Here is a 21,288-nt window from a genome sequence, read left to right on the forward strand (position 1 = left end):
CTTTACTTTATTCATAACCTCATTGACATTAATATGATTGCATTAAGCTGAAATTGGACTTGCACTAACACTGGATGTGACAAGTCACTGCAACTTGCAGTCATCTGTGACACATCCCCAGTCGACTCAGCAGCTCCCCAGCTTTTCCTTTCACATTATGCATTCAGACCAGCAAATATGTATTCAAGGCAACAATTAGTGGCACACAGCGAAGAGGCAAGTAATTTCATTTTGATACATTTTTCCACTGAAGCTCTTTCAAGGCATGCATGACTGACATCAAAGACCCCCTTTGTCCCAGTTCAATTTAGTTTTGAAATGAATTTTTTTTTAATGAGAAATAGAACTGCCAAAGCTCTATAAATGAAAACTTACCAAATAAAAAGTTTATTCATTAAAAACAAATGCTAAATATTCTATAACAGTTTAATTCATAGTCATCCTATTTCATTTATAATAAAATAAATGTGATGTAAAATGTAAAAAAAAATACCACACAATGCCAATTAGTCAATAATAACAAATTTGATTATTGATATAGTTCAATGTGTTTTTAGAGAACAATTATTTTCATATCGGTAGCTGTTTAGCCTTGTGTTGATGACCAAAATGTAAGACATATTAAGTAATCAGCTAATTCATAAAATACGGTTTCAACATTTGATTTTGGGCAAGTCACACAGTAATCGCATGCACCCCAAGCAGTGGTGGGACGGAGCCCGTCTCAGCTGCATGGGGCGGGGTGTGTGCATGTTGCCCCACCCCTCTGTCAGCACGGTTGTTGGTTAACACGGAACTGCTGTTTACGCTGCGCTCCATCTCTGCAGACACAAGAGGAGAAGACGAAACGCAGAAAAACATTTTATCATTTGGGACTGACTGGCGTTTTGCGTTATCACTAACGTGAGTAACCGTGCCGCTTCTACGCCAAGTTGTGTGTAACCGAGGAGATAGCATCTCCCCGAGCTAACAGTAGACATTATGCTAATGGTAACTGTTAGCTTGCTAGCTAGCGTTAGCTGCCCTACGGAACAATTATCTGGACTAGCTGGACTCGATAGCTAAGCACTGACACATTATCATTGACATGTGATACAAAATTAGGACTGGCGTTGTAAGCATGTAACGTTCTTGCTGGTTTGCAGACAGCTAAACGCTAACGTTATATTACTGCAAGCTGATGGCTACGTGGTCAACTTACGGCTAAAAACAAAACATTGGGGTCTCCTTGTCATTCATGGGAACAACTTTGGGGGTGCGGGTTTCCGCTCTGACATGTTGACACCATAGACATCGTGTTTATGACCCTTATGTATTTGCCACGTTAATGATATATCTATCTATTTAGCGGTTAGCCGTTGACTGACTTAACTGTGTGCTTTGGTAAATGTTGGTGTCAACAGGAGCAATTTACCAAACTGAGTTGCCAGGTCTGTTCAGGCCATTGCACAATAAACATGTTGGATTATCAATTTGAGACAAATTTGCTAAATTGTTTGTAACCTATTTGATCAATTCACCTGCAGTGCACACAGTCTTAACACTTGATATCACAGTTGGACAGTGAGAAATGGCTAACTTATCTTGTGAGTCACCCTCCTGTGTGACCTGTTTTCTGTATGTCAAGTATACTTGGTACATTTCCGGTAGTAATTCCAAACAGTGGATAAATGAAAAGGTACTTTTGTCAACTTAAATTAATGAATTACCTTGTAAGAAAGTTGTCATAAGTCACAAGCTTAAAAATCTACAATTTAAAAGTGTCCAAATTAGAAGGGTAGAAGGTAGACATGCTTCTCTTTGTCTGTGCGCCTTGTAGTCCTGCCAGTAATCTCCTCTTTCTCTTTTTATTTACCACTCTGAGGCAGAAAACATCCCCAAGCAACTGAGGAACTCCAAAGTTTATCCTCTTGGAGAGGAATGGATCACTAGTTTCAAATGAGGGCATAAGACATCCTTTTTAGAGCCCCGGGCTGTTGAGGTGACACTGCCCACTTCCTGTTTCTGTCCCTTTTTTGTTTTTATAGGATGCAATCGTCCAAGTACAGAGAAGTGTTCACACAACATAAACACTTACGTTTCTCTTGTGGACCTCTCAACACATAACTGTCAGGAGGTGGACAATGTTGATGATGAGTTTCAGGTCCCAGCGTACGAGATTGAAAGGGCTGATTGTGATCCTGGATTGAGCTGTGAGACCGGCTTTATTCTAACAGCTAGGCAACATTGGATGTAAACTATAGCCAGGCATTCATTGTAAATAAAAATGTGTTTTTAATAACTTGCCCGGTTAAATAGAATAAAAGAATAAATACTTTGCTGGGGTTTGATGTTGAAGTTAATATTTAAAGTGTTAAGTGATTTGATCAATTTTGGGCAATATCTTGATAACAATGACTAAAGCAATCTATCTCTCAAGAGACCCTGACAACTACATTACTACACACTATTGTAGTCCCTGAATCTCCCTAAACAATTGTACATTGCAGTGTGTGTTTCTGCATTTGCAAGTTTTTGAATGTAAGGTCTTCAAAAGAGATTTCTCCACCAAAGGTAGTAGGTTGCCATATTTTATTAACACAGTCCCCTTCAGTGCTCTGTGAGATACAGGAGTTGTAGCTGTAGTACGGCTCACATTCCCAGTGTCCCCTTCTTCAAAAAGTTCTGCCAGGCTAATGAGAAAAAAAGAGAGCATTGGTGTATCTCAGCTGTAAGAAATCTATTTTCTTTACAAGCGCCAGGCCCCCAGTTGGGGATTTCACAGATCATGGGTAACTTTCACTTTGAAAATAATGAATTTAAGCTCAGCTGACATATTTCAAAGACCCAGGAAGACAACAATTATACGAGCCTAAATGGGCGGTCCTCAGCTGGCAGCTTGGAGTCAAACAGACCAAGAAAAATAACAGTTTTTTTGTGGTTTTGTCCCTTTGTCTCTTGTGTATTTAGGCTTGTCTGATATATGTGTGTACCGTACATATCTGTGGCGGGGATGAAAAACCGTTCCAGTTGAACATAAAACCTCTAAATGGATTTGGAGCAGATCTAATATGGGCATCAATGAATTCTCCCAAGTCGACATTTCAGAAATGATTCAGAAATAATTGCCTCAATTCATCACTTCGCTTTGTTATTTACAGATATGGCTAATTGTTCATGGTTTTTGGCACTTCATTACATTATAAGACACGCTCATTTGGTGGATGCTTTTGTCCAAAGAGACTTCCAATGAGTGCATTCAAACCACATGGGAGCTAGAGCTCGAGATCATCCAAAATTGAAAGTGTATCGCCTTTTTCAGCAAATAGGCATGTTCAGAAACACAACACAAGTGCTTAAAGATTTTTCTGTGCCATCGACTTTCATTCAAGCGGTTCTGTTTCACTGAACAGGTTTTTCGTCTCACTGATGTCAATAATATCTTTGGCACCAGTCGTTACGCGTCTGTCTCCGGCCTCATGGATTGCTGTGCATGCATGCTTGCTGTTCCCCTCAGTCCCAATAGTAATGGGCATTATGCCATGCCTTCTTCTGTCTTTTTACTGACTCCGTTTGACAATCGATGTCTCAATAGTTAATAGGATATCGACACGTGGCAGCTGCAGGCCTCAGTGGAATGAACTCGCCTGTCCCATCCTTGGTACACACAGGGGAGCTACAGATACACATCAGTGGCCCCTTGGCTTAATTGTTAATCATCTTTCCGTGACATAGCTGAATGAAGCAACAGTCCAAGTTGAAAATGGAGTTCTGGAGCTTAGCTGTGTGTGAGGATTCCAGGACATTAATGCATTGACTTTTGAAGGTAAAGTTTGAGCCTGCAGCGCTGTGTGAAGACGGATCCCATGAGTGCTCTGCTATTGTTCTAAGCTTTGCCTCCTGAGATGAGTGTTAATTAGTTTTTTAGTCAAATTCTCCAAATCCTTAACTACGACTTCAGTGGCTTATGACTGCAGAAGGACGGAAAGGCGGTGTCAGCGCTTCTATGTGATATTCAGTTGTGTGGTTTGAAACAGCTTTATCCACCTATTTGCCATTTATCATTACTTTTTTTTCTGCCATGACATGCAAGACAAAATGACCTAAAACAAACTTGTAGAGTTAACTTTTGAGCAGCACAGTCCTGTGGAGGCCCCGTTAAGAGTGTCAGCTGTTTCACCGCGCCCGTTGTTCTTTTCTCTGCAGAATGTTCCGCTTGCGGGCGTTGTCCGCCGTTTCTCTGGGGCTAGCGCAGTTGTCCCGGCGCTACCACAGCGGGGCAGTGCGAGGCTCTGGCCGGAGGAGGCTGATGCTGGCAGCCCTGGCTGGGGTAACCGGCGTGTCTGCTACTGCTGGGCTGCTCTGCCAAAGGTAAGTCTGGGCCCAGTAATACACCTGTGTGCTTCTTTGTTGTACTGAGAAAATGGCCTTCTGATACTTCGATTCAATTCAGTTTAAAAATACTTAATTTGTTCATCAAGGGGCAATTCGGGGCAGTTTGTCTTTTATCTTTTGTTATCATACAAACTTGTTCACCAACTCGTTTGCAACAATGTCGTATAACTGGGACTTGTTTGCGGTGCAGTATTTGACGTCGGTTTGACTTTTGAGCACATGCCAAATTTGATTCCCCAGCATTACACAACTGTAAGGGAAACCAACCCATAAAGCTGCTTACCTGCATTCTTTTTGTGTCACAGTTTTTTTTAATTTTTTTTATGGTTATCCATTACAAAGGAGGCTGGTGTTTAGTTAAGGCAAAACAGTGGAAAGGGTGTTGACGTGAGAGCTCTACGGGGACAGAATGACTGTGCTGCAGGAGGCAGAGTGATGGATGGAGCCTCAGGGCGTTCGTGTCTGACGGGATGAGACTGTTCCAGGCCTTCACCCCGGGCTTCATTCTCCTTGTGTCTCGTTAAACTGAATTATTCAGCCTACCCCTGACAGACTCAGCTATTCATTATTATTATTATTATTCCAATATTCAATTTAGTCGGAAAAATGGTCAAGTGGGAGTTTGCCTCGGTAGACCCCTCTGCAAGCAAAACACAGCGCAGAACGCTTAGTCATCGTTCCCTCTCTCTGTCTTAACTGTTAAGCATCATAGATATAGTACATAGTCACTACACACTTCCTGGATTCTACTTGGTACCAGAGCAAAACACAAAAAAAAGAAAGTGCAATACTTCTTTGTAAATTCTATAGAAATGTCTCTCGTATGTTTCAAATCTTTTTTTTTAATTTATTATATTTTAACTAGAGCATATGCAGAGGCCGGGTCTTCCGTCCGACACTCTGAGCAGCCAGGCGGAGAGGGGGCTGATTTTGTGAGGGATGCCGCCTCTGAGACAGAGGCAGAGAAATCGGTGGAGGCCAGCAGTGGAGACGAAGAAGGAAGTGAAGGCGGCGAGGGGAAAAAAAAGAAGCCGCGCTCCGGATTCCGTGACCGCAAGGTAATCAATAAACAATAAACATTCAGTAAGTCCAGTATTTAATTCACCTCTAGAATGGTGTTTTGAAAGCCCTCCCCAATCAATGTCCAATATGCAAACGCCAGTATATATTTTTGGCAGAATATTTTACGGAGACATACAAAGGTAATCAGCATATGGTGCTGCCGTCGTAAACAACAGGAAGGCACCACCCGTAAGATTTTATTGTTGTTAATTAGGCAGCAGATGACAAATGACAAACAGAAGAAGAATAAAGGCTCTTTGATACGATGCCGAATAAACACAGTCTGCAGCTCTGTCGTTGGAGGAGTAGGGAGAAGGAAAGAGGAAGAACGTTCAAAGGAAATGTGATGCAATTGTACATCCGACTTATGGATGTATGTAAAAAAATTGCCTCAGTCTGCCGAAAGCATACAGGCTTCTAGGGAGCAAACCGTTTTAGTGAATCACAGCATCGCAGGACTCAGTGTGTTGGTAAAGATAGGTTGTTTGTGCCAGCTCACTCACTCAATTCTGTGGGTAAATGTCCGAGCATGTGCTTCAGTGCTTCAGACTGAGAGTGCCCTCAAATGTTGCTGGAGTTGTACAGTGTGTGGTGGGAAGTACTTCCTCGTGTCTTTAGAACATTTTTGAGATTTTGGTCCTTCCATATGTTTCGTCTTTACTTTTATTTCAAAGGGGACTGTCTGAATAATGCTCAAATGCAAAATAATGCAGCAAGAGGTAGTTATTCTAATGTGTGTTTTGAAATTCAGAGCTTTTACCTTCTCGCTTTTAAAGTGATTCGCCGTGCTTGTCTCAGATATTGCGCAACAATCTTTGACAACCTGAGGAAACAAAAAATACATGACTGGTGTGACTCGCCTGGTTGTAAATGTGCAATTTTCGTAATGGAAAGTGAGGGCATAAATTGCTGAACGCTGAAAAAAGAAGGAGCTCGGGTCTCCATCAGTGAGGGTGATTCAGAGATCAGTAGCCTGTAAATCTGAAGAGATGAGATCCAGCGAGAGATGACGGCGTGTCCCAGGCTCCCCGGCATTTCAACACGACTGTCCTATTACCTCTCATCCATACACTGATGTCTGTCTGTGATTTCCCTCTAGACCAATAAGGTCTGCGAAAGAGCGGGAACCAACACGGAAGCATGCAATCATCGCTACAGAGAATTTAGTTTGATCAAAGTCTGTGCATCTCTCTCTCTCTCTCTCTTTCTGTTATCAAATTGAAGCTGTAAAATGTATTTTACTTTTTCCACAGAGAGTTTGTCTACTCAACACAATCATTCAATGTCATGTGAAATAACAGTCTGTCTGTTTGGGAGCTGAGCTCAGCCATGTAAATCCACACAGACAGTCAGTCTCCCTGTTATGCTGCATCTGTTTTGAAACTTTCTGCTGAAAAGCAAAAGGCAAACATTGCCTTTGGCTCGTAACAGAGCTGAATAAATTCGTTTTTTGTATTTTCCGAAACGTCGGACATCGGTATGTCGGTGATGCCATGCTGTTGGCCTTATGTGCGCTGGGCACCGCTTTGTGTGGCTGTGTTAGATCTGCAGTCACTCCGACTGATGCTGATAGAACTATTTCCTGTTTTGATTATGTGATAGTTGAATCAGGACTCAGGAGGTTAACATACTTCCCCATCAGGACTCTCATCTTGTTTTCCTGCCGCCACCTGCTTCTTTATTCTGGTCTCTCCTTCACACTCTGTTAGCTTTACTTCGGACCATTTAGCTTACTCCACACAGGATTGGAATATTGTTGCGGTCTTTGATTTGGTAGAGGCTTAGGTGCTCGTGCCTAATGTGCACCTAATGTGAACCTAAAGTTCAGTGTCATTAATTGTGGCTCCTGTCTGGTTGGCAGGTGATGGAGTATGAGAACCGGATAAGAGCCTACTCCACCCCAGACAAGATTTTTCGCTACTTCGCCACGCTGAAAGTCATCGGCGAGCATGGAGACGCTGAGGTTTACATGACGCCCCAGGACTTCATACGCTCCATCACGCCGAACGAGAAGCAGCCTGAGAGTGAGTCTCCTCTCCTTCTTTCATAACCTTTCCTTCGTCTTCATCAGTGACTGCTTTGCTTCCACCGGCACGCTGCGGTTATTTTCAAGGATTTTCACACCTCACACGTTTTTATTCATTCCTGTAGTCTGGTTCTGTAAGGTAAGTTAATGTTCAGTCTGGTTCTCCCTCTCATCCAGGTTCTTGACCCCAAATATATCCTGGCAACCTTGCTGAGATCCCCCCCCCCCCCATGCTCCATCCAGCTATAGGGACACTTAGCACACGCTTGGCAGTTCCAGACTAATGACAAGTTCATGCTATAACTACCCCGCTGACTGTGTTCACAAATATGAAAGGAGGCAGGGGAGGGGGCGGGGAGTGACAGGGCTGTCTGATCACGCTGAGTTGAGGGACTCGCGACACAGCAGTTGGTGTTTCAATTAACAGGTTCAGACCAGAGCAGGTCTCAGGCGTGACACACGGAGCCAGAGAGAGATATGTGATCTGAAGCCATGGGAGGGTTGGCAAGGCGGGGAGCTTAATTTTTCATAGATATGTTTCAGCACTTGTCTTTAAGTGTCTATATCTGGTTATTCAACGCTGAAATTAATTTAGATTTACATGACATGGGAGTATATTATGCTCCATCTCAGACTTGTGGTTGAATGTACAGCGTGATTAAGGACCATTAAATCCTGCACATTCATCCACAGTAACGGAGGCAAGCCTGCAGTTAGCGCTTAATAAGGACTTAGCCGAGCCTGTCACGTCCGCTCTGCCATTCCTGCTCACCTCAGCGCTTCATATGTTAACCAATGCTCCAGACTTGGCCTAGCTCGGACCCCATTTGCCTTCCATTCTTAGACCCAGTAGCTTGCCTCCTCACGTTATGATTCCCCAGCTCTTCCTTTATTTATCCTGCTTCCGAGCTGGAATTTAAGTAATGATGAGCCCATCTCTGTTGGGTAAGAGAAGGTTCAGCAAAGCCAATGAAAAATCCATTAGAAGCTGTAGTTTACTTCAAAGGCAGCCACTTCAAGTGAAGTTAACCAACAGGCTCCCTGGTCAATTAAAAAGAAAATAATGATTACATCTAAGATGCTGATTAGTCTGCTTTTGTTGTTTTTAATGTTCTGCAGATTTCCTGGCCCTTAGATGATGAATAAACCATGAACCTGATTAAAAACAAAAACTACTTATAAGATAGAACTGTCTGTGTGGACAGGGCCTGTAAATATATAGTATGTGTATAAGGGCAAGGTACACATAAGGGGTCCTTAACAACTTGCAATTTGAATTTTATGACTAGGTTGTTCCCTCTGCCCTTAGCAGAATAGATTGTGAAATAGTGAGGAATGCTGGGAAGACCAGTTGTAATTTGAGCAAAACAAAGCGGCCTTTTTAAGTGCTTTTGACGGACCTTGTTTGCATTTGGTCTAGAAGTGTGTCCCTAAGCTTAGTGATCCTGCCCCTCATTTGATAAATGTATTGATCGCGTTAAATGACCTGAAGTTAAAGGAGTATTGACTCGGCATGGGGAAGGTGATAGGCTATTGTCAGAGGTCTTAAGGTGATGAGGTTTTCTGTAATGCTGATGAAGCGAAGTTCAGTTGAATGAGATTATACTGTAACCGTTGCCCTCACAGTAAATCTGATTTGCAGAGACTTGTTTCAGCAGGTCACTGTGCTACTAGTCTTTCGGTGTGATAACAAGAGCCCGTGTGACTCCTTGAATACTTGATATAATGTTTTAATACTGCATGCTTCATTTAACAGATTAGAACTGCTGCCTCACACGGGAGCTTAGACATTTATCACCTCAACTTTTTTAGTTTGAATTACATTAATTTGGAGGTAGGGTTTCCTTTTTCACGCTCAACTAATGTTTGAAGTATATTTGATTAAGAGAAAATCACATTTCAAGTCATTCTTGCAGGGAGCGGAATTATATTCAGCCACAGAATGAATTGGTGCCTTCTGCATAGAACAAAATAAGACTACTTATTTATTAACTGATCCATATGTGTGTTTCATTGAAGTCATTATTCAATGAGTTAGCAATGAACCAAAACACCTTGAGATTTGAAGCATTTATGTATATAAATATACATGAACACACTGTTGTTCTTGGTACGCTGGAAGAGAACTTTGTTCTAACTGATGATCAGAAGAGTCGGAAGCTGAATGCTGATGATTGTTTGTTTGAAAGAATTAGCTTAATGGAAATGGGTTGTTAATGACTATTATTAATCTCGAGTCATGTCAGTGATTACGAAATGTTCGGTACTGACAGCATGTAAATACATTTGCTCTGCTTCATGCGAGGCATAAATCCTGATGCTCCTGCTGTGTAACTGCTCTGCCTCACATCGGGGTTGTTGTACATATTTGTGTCGTCTATTTGTCTAATCTGAACATTTGTATTCTCCTTTTTTTATTAGATCTAGGCCTGGATCAGTTCGTTGTGAAGCGATATGATGGAAAGGTAAGAAGTGGGGAGAGGGTCAATCATCAGCAACAGGGAATTATGTCTCAAAAACATTTCAGCCCTAATTCATGAATTCAGTTTAAAGTAACTTGTTGGATTTCATAAATATACTGTAAACTCAACGAGTATTGCATTTCATAGCTGTGCTAATAACATATTATTACAGCTGGTTTCTTTTCCCAGTCTACCAGAGGGGTTTATTTCCCACAATGGGCAATGTCAATAATTGCTTAGGAAATCCATTCATGCAAAATACAGAAAACTGATTTTTTTTCTCACTTTCCCGGCATGAAGATAATTTCAGTTTTATGTGCTGAAGTTTTGAGATATTTTTCTCTGCCACCAACCCAATACAACGAAGGGAATTAGAAATTTGTTTTGCGCCTTAAAGCACTGAAACTGCACTGAACTTTGCAGAAACAATATTCCAGTTATTAATTACTCTTCCACAGTTTACATACAGACTTTTGTAGTAAAAAGTAGTTCCATGTAAAAGTACAACATTCAATAATAATGTTAAAGTCAATATATCCTTTTTTTTATTATTAAGTTATCTTTTCAGAGTTTTGTCAGAAATTTGTCCCTTAACTCTTAAATGTTGATCCTAATTTCCAGCGACGTCTGCTCTTAATAATTAGGCCTCATAATCCCCAGAATACACTGAGGGTTTTATCAGTCCATGGCTTGGATTTTAAATATGCATAAACAGAGAAGGAATTATAAGTGAGGTTTTCCAAAGTGTGGCCTTAATTCATTGCAGTAGTGAGGAAACTTACTGAAGTTAATTTAAAATAAAAGTCAAAGATCCAAAGAATAATCCATGTTAACTGATTTATAAGTGTGCATGACTTTCTGTGTGTACCTCTAAAGTTGTTGATCAAATATTATGCAGCATCTGCTTTAGTTTAATTTGAATGTGTCGTTTGCTGAACTGAATAATATCTGTAGAATAAATCTATGAAATGCAATATAAGTCAAACAACCACATTCATTCATGCTTTAGGCTGAAATGACATTGAAGAAAACTGTAAATATTGTGGTGTTTACTCAATGTCATAGAAATAAACTACGACTCATGAGGGCTCAGGGGGATTACATCATCGTAAAAGATGACATATGCAAAGAGATAGTGGAGCAAATTCTGTCAGCAAAGAGTGCAGAAATTCATAAAAAAATATCCAAATGATACCTTAAGAAAAACAACTATTATAATGTAAGCCGGCATTTCTGGGTCCACTTTGTTGTTTGTTGGATGCATTTCTGTTTATTTTGTGCACAAGCTGAGATGTCTATTGCAGGTACAAGTTTTACAGGAGAAAACATGTGAATGATACAAAACATCCGTTTTGAAAATGTGGTGTCCCTTCCCTCTAAATTGAAGTTAAAGGATGTTGTTTTTCACAGACCATACCCTTTATACTATGTTTTTCTTTTTTCATGTCTTTGCTTTCACTCCTGCTTTGCTGTCTCCTTCTCAACCGTCACCTCATGGTATTTTCCAGTCACATTAATTGTGACTAGAGCAGATTAGGTGAATATCTTGCCTTCCAAATGTTGCTTGAGCTCTTTAAAGTTCAGAAAGGGAATTACAGGGTAGGGTAATGATGAAGTATATTGTTTTCATCCTACACCTGGATCTTATCTGCCTTCAGTTGGTTAAGCCTGGCTCAGAGAAGCCTGGCTCTTTAACGGATCAGCTCCACACTTAGTCATTAAGAGGGACATGTACAGAGTAGGTCTGTCCAGTGCATAATGACCCATTTAAAGACAATAACAGCAGATGAACTTTGGACAGCCCCCCCCCCCCCCCCCCCCCCCCGTTCTCTAAATGCTAGCGTCTCTCTGTTCAGTCAGGAAAATAGAGGCCATCAATATAAATCATCAGACATCATTACTTTCATGACTGCTTTCCTTGATATTGATTTGTGACCATTACTGCCCTCTGACTGATCCTGAGGTGCATCCCTCACACCCAGTAGCCAACCATCCCCATTCGTTCAGCGTTAGCTAATCTGCAGTGTGATGATTGTACTTTCTAACCTCATTAGAAAATCCATCAGCCCTCAGGCTGGTATGATGATGAGTATAAAGTCTGTACCTCATTTCCATATTGTAGTCGGATGAACCGCAGCGAGTCAGTAAGGCTAAAGACAGAACTCTTTGTCACAACTTCCTCCTTTTGCTTCCTTCTGTAACTCGGTAGGATTCTACTACGCCTCATGTTTAGAGAAAGTCCCCAAAACTTTGACGCACCCATATTTCAAAAGCAGATTAACCTAAGAGCTTGAACTATTCATTATTCAAAAGTAAATGTGAAACTCAGTGGTGTCCTGAAATCAAAATGGCCCTTTTCTGCTTATGTAAATGTCCTCCCTATCTCCGGGCCTCCTCTATTTGCCTGGCAAATCTCTGGACACATGCCTTTCTCTGATACTGTATTTAGCTTGTATTGTCCCATGAGATTTCCCTGCCAAGGCAAGAGCGACCCAAGAGCTCCACTGCCCAGAGCCGCGTGCCTCCTCCTCATTGGCTTAAAGGGCCCCCCCTAGCTAGTTAGGGGAGGAATAAACTATTACGGTTTCCTGCCATGAAACTTAAACCTGCATAGAATTAAATCTAGATGAAATGGCCACGGCAAGTATGTGGCGCAATATATATGTAGTGTGTAAATCATGGAGCTGATGGAGGGCGTGGTGAAGTACAAGGGGAACATTTCATCTGGGGGTTGGGTGGTAAACAGCAGTGAAGGCTATAGGTCTATAGCAGAGAGGTGTGCCGTATTGTAACATGAGAGCTCTTTTAAAAGACCTCTGCGTCAAACTCCCCATAGTTTTATTTAAAAATAGCCGATCCAACTGAGAGATGTGTCGCATGCATACAGTGTGGCTACAGCTGAGTGGAAGAGTGTTTAACAGTGTCCGTGTTATAATCCTCTCACTTCTCCCTCGCTGACACTTATTTGTCCAGGTTCAGTCTGTATGTAAACATAACATGCCCGATAGAGTTGTTTCACGACTGTTGTTCGCATTGACCCACCATGTTTGTTTTATTTTTTTTATGTTCCTGTCCATGAAAACACAGTTATTTGAGAAGTCGTGAAATGTCATTGTTGTCTCAACCAATTGTTTTATGACACCTTCCTCCCTCTCTGCGTTGTCTTCTGCTCCCCTAATCATGTGGGCATGCTTTCTGCTGCCGCAACCTTACGTTGATGTGACCTGACGTTGCCATTGTGAACTGTTGATTATTCTCTCGTGCTCTTATCAGCCACCCTCTCTCATTCACATAACGAGTAATCCCTCCATTTTTCTCTCTCTTCCCTTCTTTGTGAATAACCATCATCCTCAAACTCCCCTTCTCCCAAAATCCCTACTTTTTCGCTGTCCCCCCCCCCCCCCCAATCATTCCATCTACTGATTCCCCATTCTCCACCCACAAACCCCCTCATCCCTCCTCTGCTCTTCTGTCCCCCTCCCTCTCTCCTCATCGCCTTCCCGTTCTACCCCTCCCTCTCTGCAGGACTTCTGGCAGGTATGGGGATGTGTGCCGAGCAGCATGTGTGCACCTGAATGAAAAACTGCACTTTGTATTCTCTACCTACTCCCTCCTCTTCTGTCTCTGAATAGTTTTCTATCTTTGTATTATTCACTCTATCACTCCTCTGTAGTAATATGGAGGGCATAGCTTTTCAGTGTTGTTAGTCCAGGGGAACAGCTCAATTGGCTGGTCAACAGTAGTAGCTTTTCTGTATTTCCCACATCTCAGCTTCAGCAAGTGTGAAACCGGAGTCACAGCCTCGTTACGTCTGTGACCACCGTGTACAGGACGGCAGCCAAGCTGTGCGTTTTTCCGTGAATCATTTCTGACAAGAAATCAGTAGACTGCTAATAAAATGTTGAATTTACATCAAGCTTTTCTCTCACACGGTATACGTGCTGTAGGTGTTGAACACAGCTTGATGGAGGAAGGACGGAAGTAGAATTTAGCACCACCACTGTATTTTCTCATATGATAAGGCTGATTATATCATGGCAGTGGAAAGAATTGTTTCTGATTGACTGGTCAACAGTTTAACCACAGTGCAAAAAATACCATTAAACCGCCGATAACCTCACATTACGTATGTTGATAACCAGGAGTTAGGTCTGTTTCAGTGTCAGCCGTTTTTAAAACAACATTTAAAGACGGTTGATGAATGAGTACAGCTCCTCTTATTGCCTGTGGGAAGTGGCCATGGTATAAGCGCAATAACACACTCCGATGTCCTTATATGGAAAATAACAGATTAGGATGAGGAAACACCACTCTGCCTTATCTGTTAATTTCATATACCCGGACACTTAAACCGCTTATATCCCTTACATAAATGTGTATGAGTTCATTTGAGCATTTACTTGCTACTAGTTTCCAGAAATGCTTTAAAATGTTTCACCAAAGTACGCTGGAGAAACCTTTTTGTGATTCAAATGCTTCTGATATACACATTTAGATTAAATAATTGAGCCTTGACCTATAAGCTTTATCTGCTAAATGATTTGGCCTTTGAGCAGGTCTGAATGCGTCTGTCAGTCAGAGTGACACGAGGATAAGGAAAGTGCAGCAAAGGGCAGGTTACAACCTGAGCTCCTTGTAGTGACGGGGAGCGTCAGAAACAGAACTAGGCACACCCCATTGTGTGCACACTTGTATGCAAACTCCAACCCTGTATTGTTATTAGATGGTGCCCTTTGTACAGCTTGTTGGAGGCAGCTGCGTGCCATGCCTTCCCTGCTGAATTATTGAAAGTAAAGACTTTATACATTGCCTCTACAGGGATTATTAAATACTGCAGCGCTGCTGCATAATTTACACCTTAGCCAGTGCCCCAAACTAAAGTTCACATACATTTATAGTCAAATTCAAAGAGGAACATCAAGTCTTGCAAAGCTGAGATGCGAAGAGTCATTCATTAGGAACCTGTATTGGTCAATGCCCAATCATAGCAGTGCTGTTCCCCTGCACTCCCTCTGTCTTGCTTTATAAACACACCTTTTCTCCTTCATCCTTTCTACGAAATATCGGCTCTAGCTTTTCACACGCTTTGGCACTCTAGCCTTTTTCCCAGCATGCACTGCTCTATTGCCTGTGCCTCACAGAGAAAGTAGCTGGTGGTGGCGCCCCGTCTCTGCGCATGGTGGCCTCACGGGGTTGTTATTGGGAAACCCAGGAAATGGCTCTTGTTAGCTAAACGTGGAGGCTGTATTGATGTGCTTGATGGCCCTCACAAATCCATCCTCTGGATTGTCCGGATGTCAGTGCTGCATGATTTTCTGTAGAGCATGGTTTAGAGTCACTGAAGGCAGGCGATCTGAAATGTATCCAAAGTGTTCCTACATGCTGTGGCCTCTAAAGCCACGGCGTCTGCCGTGTGACCAGCTGTGACCGAGAGCGGACACCTGTCACTCCGAGGGAGTGTGGGGTGGGGGGGGTCTGCTCCGAGGGAAACAAACCTTTTGTCACACCAACTGTTGTCATGTTCACTCTTTCTGATTTCACAGGAAGCTCCCAGGGGCCGCTGTTTGGACCGCCGCCGCTCTATTTCTGCATCTTTTCACACTGTCTTCTATTCTCACATGCTTTCTTTGCCCTCTCTGTCAATGTTCGTCCCTCTAAAGGCTAACACACACACACACACACACACACACACACACACACACACACACACACACACACACACACACACGCACACACACGCACACGCACACAGTCTTTCTCTCTCCCTTTCTGCTCCCCTAATCTACAGTAATAGAGGTTGGGTTGTCTGTACTCATGGTCAGCTAATGTGGTTCCCCCTCTACCCTCGTGATTCAGCTGCCACTCCTCAGTGACTGAAATCTGTTTATTGAGCGTTCCACATCAGGGTGCATTATTCTGATGGTGTTCCCAGAATAATTACGAGTTATTAACAGTACACCTGCTCTGCAGTGGCTCCTGGGACTAGAGGTGGAAAGCTAATTCATCAGTATTTTCTCCACCCACACACCCGCCTGCCCACCTACACACTGCGGTGTTTTGGTCCCGAGGTATATCATCACGAACGACGGTCAAGGATGAATTTTGGTTCTGTGTGTTTTGTCGTTTGTTGCAGAGTAGGAAGTAGTATAGAATAATGTAGTGTGTGTGTGTGGTTTTGATTGGGAGTTGGATGGAGACGGTGCCCTAGTTGTAGGTGGTGTAGCACAGAGCAAGTGCACTTACACACACGGTGAGAGCTTACAGCCACTGCTCACAAATGTCAGGCGCAGGCTTTTCCCTCGAGCAGGTCACTCCGATTTCATTTTCCCCTGAAACACTTGTTTCATTGACCTGTCAAAGTGACAGTAACCCCGGAGCTACCCCATCACACAAAGGTACTGATCCATTTTTAATGCACAAGTTTCACCCCCCCCCCCCTTTCACTCACTCCGTCACGTCTGTCACACCGTACTCATCTCTCTCTCTTTTTTAATCAGTATATTCCCGTTGGTGTAGCGCTCCAGTACACCAAGTTCTAGCGAGGCTCACCTGTACAGAAGATGAGAGGTCGCTCTGGGACAGGCATGACCCCAAGCAGACATCAGCACACATGAACACATAGACAGAGAGAGTGGGGGCAGATCTCCTCTTTTTTTTTTTTTTTTTTTTTTTTTTTTGCAGCTTGAGCTTTTCATCTTCTTTGGCAGGACTCAGCCTAGACCCATAAATTCATCTCTTTGTTGCGGTGCTCAGTGGAGGCCATGCAGACAACGGAGTCTTATGACGCTATCTGAGAAACGTCATTGCGTCTGTTGTGTGACCATTAATATGGTAACAGAAACTGCGTGGCTCACGTCCAGTTCTTTCATCATCTACTCTCTGCTGTTATCGGGGTGTCTGCAGCTGCAGTGTTGGACGGGGTCACAGATGTAATCAATAGTGAAGCACTGCAGCCAGCACAGTGGTGTTAGAGAGGGCCAAGTCTAAAGCTGCCATCAGCTTCTAAGCCGAGCGAGCGACCACACAAAGTGCTGGCGGAGCAGCATAAATAACAAAGAGTGAAGCCAGCAGAAAATGGATGGGTGGCATGGGATATAAATTTAGTAAGTGTCCACGTTAGAAGTCTGCAGTATAGTGTGTTGAATGATGTCAATCACAGTCACTGCACCAACTGCCTGCTTTCTTTTATTACGAGATGATGATGCTGGATGTTAGAGATGTGTGCCTCCTCGTCAGCACAGCTGTGTAACTGAACCCATCAGTGTCATGTGCTTGATTTGATCATGTAAAGTTCTTCATATTTGTAATACATATTTTTTTACATTTTATGTTAAACCTTATTAATATTTGTTTGGAAGTCAAAAAAAGTTAACAAATTAAATTAAAGTGTTTTTAAATTATTTGTTGAGAGTTTTCTACAGTCAGATAGTCGGTAGAAGCTAAGGTTATACAAAAAATGTAGAAGCATATACTTCCTGAGTTTTGGATTTAACAATGAAATATTAGAATCCTAGAAGAGCTTTTTAATGCAGTCCAAGTTTTCGAGTGTGTCACTTCTTAATGGTGTGCTTAGAAAGTGTCTCTTAGGCGCTCATGTGAAATGAGCAGAAAGAGATGAAGCCCCTTTGCATGCACGCCTCTGGCTGTGCTCGACTTGTATGGGCCTCATTTGTTGTACTCTTTAAGTTTGGGTTAGTTTAATTTTGGCCAGGGCTGCTCTGGTGCACTGGAGAGATTAACCCGGGCCGTGTGTATGTGAGAGCAGTACATTTGACCGCCCAGCCAGCAGCTCTGTCAGAACTGTGTTTCTGCCTCAGCTCACAGGCTAGTTGGGTTGTTCAGTCCATCATCTGCACACTGCCCGGGAACTTGGCCATAACGTAGCTGACACATGCAGACATGTACTGTATGAACACATGAGGCGGGCTCCGGGCAGAGATCTAAAAAGAAATCACACTCGCATACTCAGACAGCTGCGAAGTTGACGCCGATCAACAGACGCGCGCTGGCAGACGAGGCGTTCGCTGTTAATTAACTTGAGTGCTGCAGCAATTAGATTTACAGTCATTTGAAGATCAGTGCTTTGGGGAAAATCTAAGATGGGTGTTAAATACAGACTCCAATGAAGTTGAGATCCTTTTAGCGATTGCAGCCGCATATTTGAAAGGCATTATGTCCTCTGGGTAGATGAATCAAAACCGATGAAAGACTCAACTGATAAGTCTGGAGAATCAAGTAACCTAATGGGGATCTCCTGTAGGTAAAACGTGCTTTACCCGTTGTCTGAATTATACATGCATTTTTGTGCTGTTGAAAGGCCTGTTGCCGGAGCACCTAACAACTTCAGTGGGAATTGGAGGCGAAGGAAAGATGGAGGATGAAGAGGAAGATAGGACATGGGTTTTCCAGCGGAGCCACAAGCTCCGTGGTAAAAGCTTCAAAGCCAAGGTGAAACCCACAGCACAGCTTGATATACACACTGCCATCGCTCTCTGTCTGCTGGAGAGAGTGCAGTGTTACGTCATACAATTGTTGGAGAGATTTACAGTATGATAGCACATTGTGTATGTGAGAGAGAGCAGAGAGAGAAAGCTATACCGTGAGCTCAGCAGTGAAGTCTGTGGCTGCAGAGTGGGATCCTAAAAAAGAGAGACTCGTGTTCTCTTCTGACAGGTACACCGGCAGCATCAGAGAAGACTAAAAGCTCCATGTTTGTGTGTTTATTGGTTAGTATTTCCATACACACTCTGAGATCTCTTTTATCAGCTGTATGTGCTATTTGGCTCCTCTCTTTGGCCAATTATATTCGGATGCTTTTTCGCTGAACGTCATTTTGGCTCTTCTGCGGGGGTGTTCTCATCCTTGACTCAGGACGCTGAAAAAAAGAGTTATTATGCCAAATGTGCTCTGTGCCTCCGTTCTGATCATTATAACGAGGCTCAGTGTGTTCATGTCTCTCATGTGCGAAGTTGTGTAGCTGTCTGTGCCGTTTAAAATACACACTTTTCTGTTTTTTGGACTGGTGCTAGGACTCTGGCCCACCTCAGGGCAGGCCTAGAAGGCTGTCTCTGTGTGTCGAGTAGCCAATACCAACCTCTATTACTCTCACTTTCCCTTTTTTACTGTTTCATTATGTGTTACATTCCTGTCCCTCTCTAGTATTCTCTTACATTTGCACTCACCTGAATGTTTATGGCACAAAGAATGAAAATGTTGCCTTTTGTTATCTCTCTCTGTCTGTCTCTCAACCAGTAGCACTGCTCCAAAAATAACTTTTCTCTCTCTCTCTCTCTCTCTCTCTCTCTCTCACCTCCCCCTCTCTCTCCCACTCCCTTCTCCCTTTATACTATAACATGTACAGTAGATAGCATCAATAATAAAAGACAGTAGAAACCACTATTTTTATGCATTTGTGTCACCGACTCGTAAGAGTCAAGACACCAATTGAGGACAGTGATATATTTATTATATTTGATATCTAAAAGCTCATACCAGTTGTCTTTAGCAGTGATTTTTTATCATGAGGAGGGAGTCGGTTCATGGGGAAAGAATTTGATGTTATGCTGTTAAGGGGGGTGCCACCAAATTGTAGTATTCAGTGCATGTTTTTCCCAATTAATTTAAGTCAATATCCTTTTTAAGAGAGAACATGGGCTTTCATTTGCAATATTCACTCAGCATACAGCTCCATTGACAATACAGATTATGGGTATAACTGATTGTTATAACAGACTAGTTAGTGGAGCTGCATCACAGTCTCACAGCTGCAGAGACAGCGAGACATCAAATTAAATTTGAGTGGTATCCCCCAATTATCTTGTTTTGAGCAAGATTGTGTGTGTGTGTGTGTGTGTGTGTGTGTGTGTGTGTGTGTGTGTGTGTGTGTGTGTGTGTGTGTGTGCGCGCGCACTATAAATGCACATGAGTGTCTTTGTCGTTCAAGGCCCTGCTAAAGACAGCAGAGGCCACGCTGCTCTCTAACAGTTGTTTCTCCTCCTTCCTCCTCTGAATTGGACCTCTTACAGACGGAGGTAACTCCACATGGGCTCAGCGTGGCCCAGCCCCCCCCCCCCCCCTCCCCAGGCATGCTCTGTCCGTCTGTCCACTCTGTTTGGTGGACGCTGTCTTTTCAAGTCTCTTATCACCGAGTGTGTAGTGTGCATGTGGTTAAGTCACTCTTTCATGCAATGCTGTGAATATACACATGCTGACAGAAAAACGTTGGTGAACTGTGTGTGTGTGTGTGTGTGTGTGTGTGTGTGTGTGTGTGTGTGTGTGTGTGTGTGTGTGTGTGTGTGTGTGTGTGTGTGTGTGTGTGTGTGTGTGTGTGAGAGCTAAAGTCACTTTGTTTTTAATGATTACTACATTGGGGTTGTGTCATCTATATGGTTAATCAATAGTGTGTGTTTGTGCCACAGTCTCTCGTGATGTTTTTCCTCTCTTTATGTCAATTTCACACTGTGAGTACGGCCTCTGGTGGATAACGTGTTTGGAACTGACCACAAACTAATTGCTTGTCACTACAACCCTCACTTGCCTGTACGGCTTCATGTGTATGCAGCATTTGCATGACTGTTATTGTGAAAAACCGTCTATCCATCACCCTCCTTGTGTACCAGGAATATTGTTAATCTGTGTGTGTGTGGAAGTATAGTAGGTGTGTACAATTCTGTGTTTTGAACAGTCTCTGATTGAGCTTCACACACACACACACACTTGCTTGCACACACACACACAAAGCCACACCTGGGACAACTGTAACAGCTATAAGGCTTGTCCTGAATTAAAAATCCTATGTTTTTATTAATATACCTTTTCTTTTTGTTGTGACCTAAATGAGCAGAAGATCGCCCAGGAGAGGGAGAAGTTTGCAGATGAGGACAGCATATTTTACACCTTGGGAGAATGTGGCCTTATCTCCTTCTCTGACTACATCTTCCTCACCACTGTGCTGTCCAGTAAGTACACTGTTGACTGCACAGAGATCTAATGGCTCTTAAATGACCCATCCTTCAAATCCTACACACTGATCACAAATCAAACCCCAAAGAAGAGCTTTTCATTTCCTTCTCTGCGTGGGGCTTTTTCTTTTCTTTTCTTTTTTTTTTTACTGCATCCGTCTAAGACAGAAATTGAAACACAGCGGTATTTTCCAATATGATATTATTAGCCGGGTTGCAGAGCTGTCTGTCTGTTCAGTATGATCTCCAGTTCTGTCAAGGTCAATGTGTTTCTATCAAGCTAGCCACCTTGGTGATGTTTCACAGATTTTGTTTGCTTGAGCTGCATTGGTGGTGAATACAGAGAGTAACTTTCACATGAAAAAAAACCCTCCTTTCTAAATGTGTCACAGTTCATAAAAAT

At 42.7% G+C, this 21,288-nt stretch overlaps 1 protein-coding gene across 1 annotated transcript in view; it reads left to right on the top strand.

The window, feature by feature from the left end:
- The first annotated feature begins 774 nt into the window (after positions 1 to 774).
- micu1 (mitochondrial calcium uptake 1) overlaps positions 775 to 21,288 on the top strand; it is a 29,505-nt gene continuing 8,991 nt past the window's right edge. Inside the window, exons 1-6 of the mRNA XM_068724864.1 lie at positions 775 to 903; positions 4,186 to 4,350; positions 5,240 to 5,432; positions 7,298 to 7,460; positions 9,884 to 9,927; positions 20,768 to 20,882. Of these exons, the coding sequence (XP_068580965.1) occupies positions 4,187 to 4,350; positions 5,240 to 5,432; positions 7,298 to 7,460; positions 9,884 to 9,927; positions 20,768 to 20,882 (679 nt within the window). The 5' untranslated portion in view covers positions 775 to 903; position 4,186. The remainder of the gene's footprint in view (positions 904 to 4,185; positions 4,351 to 5,239; positions 5,433 to 7,297; positions 7,461 to 9,883; positions 9,928 to 20,767; positions 20,883 to 21,288) is intronic.

This window comes from Cebidichthys violaceus, unplaced genomic scaffold (genome assembly GCF_023349555.1).
Source record: "Cebidichthys violaceus isolate CVI_PGR_0920_01 unplaced genomic scaffold, fCebVio1.0.p SCAF_10, whole genome shotgun sequence".
NCBI lineage: Eukaryota > Metazoa > Chordata > Actinopteri > Perciformes > Stichaeidae > Cebidichthys > Cebidichthys violaceus.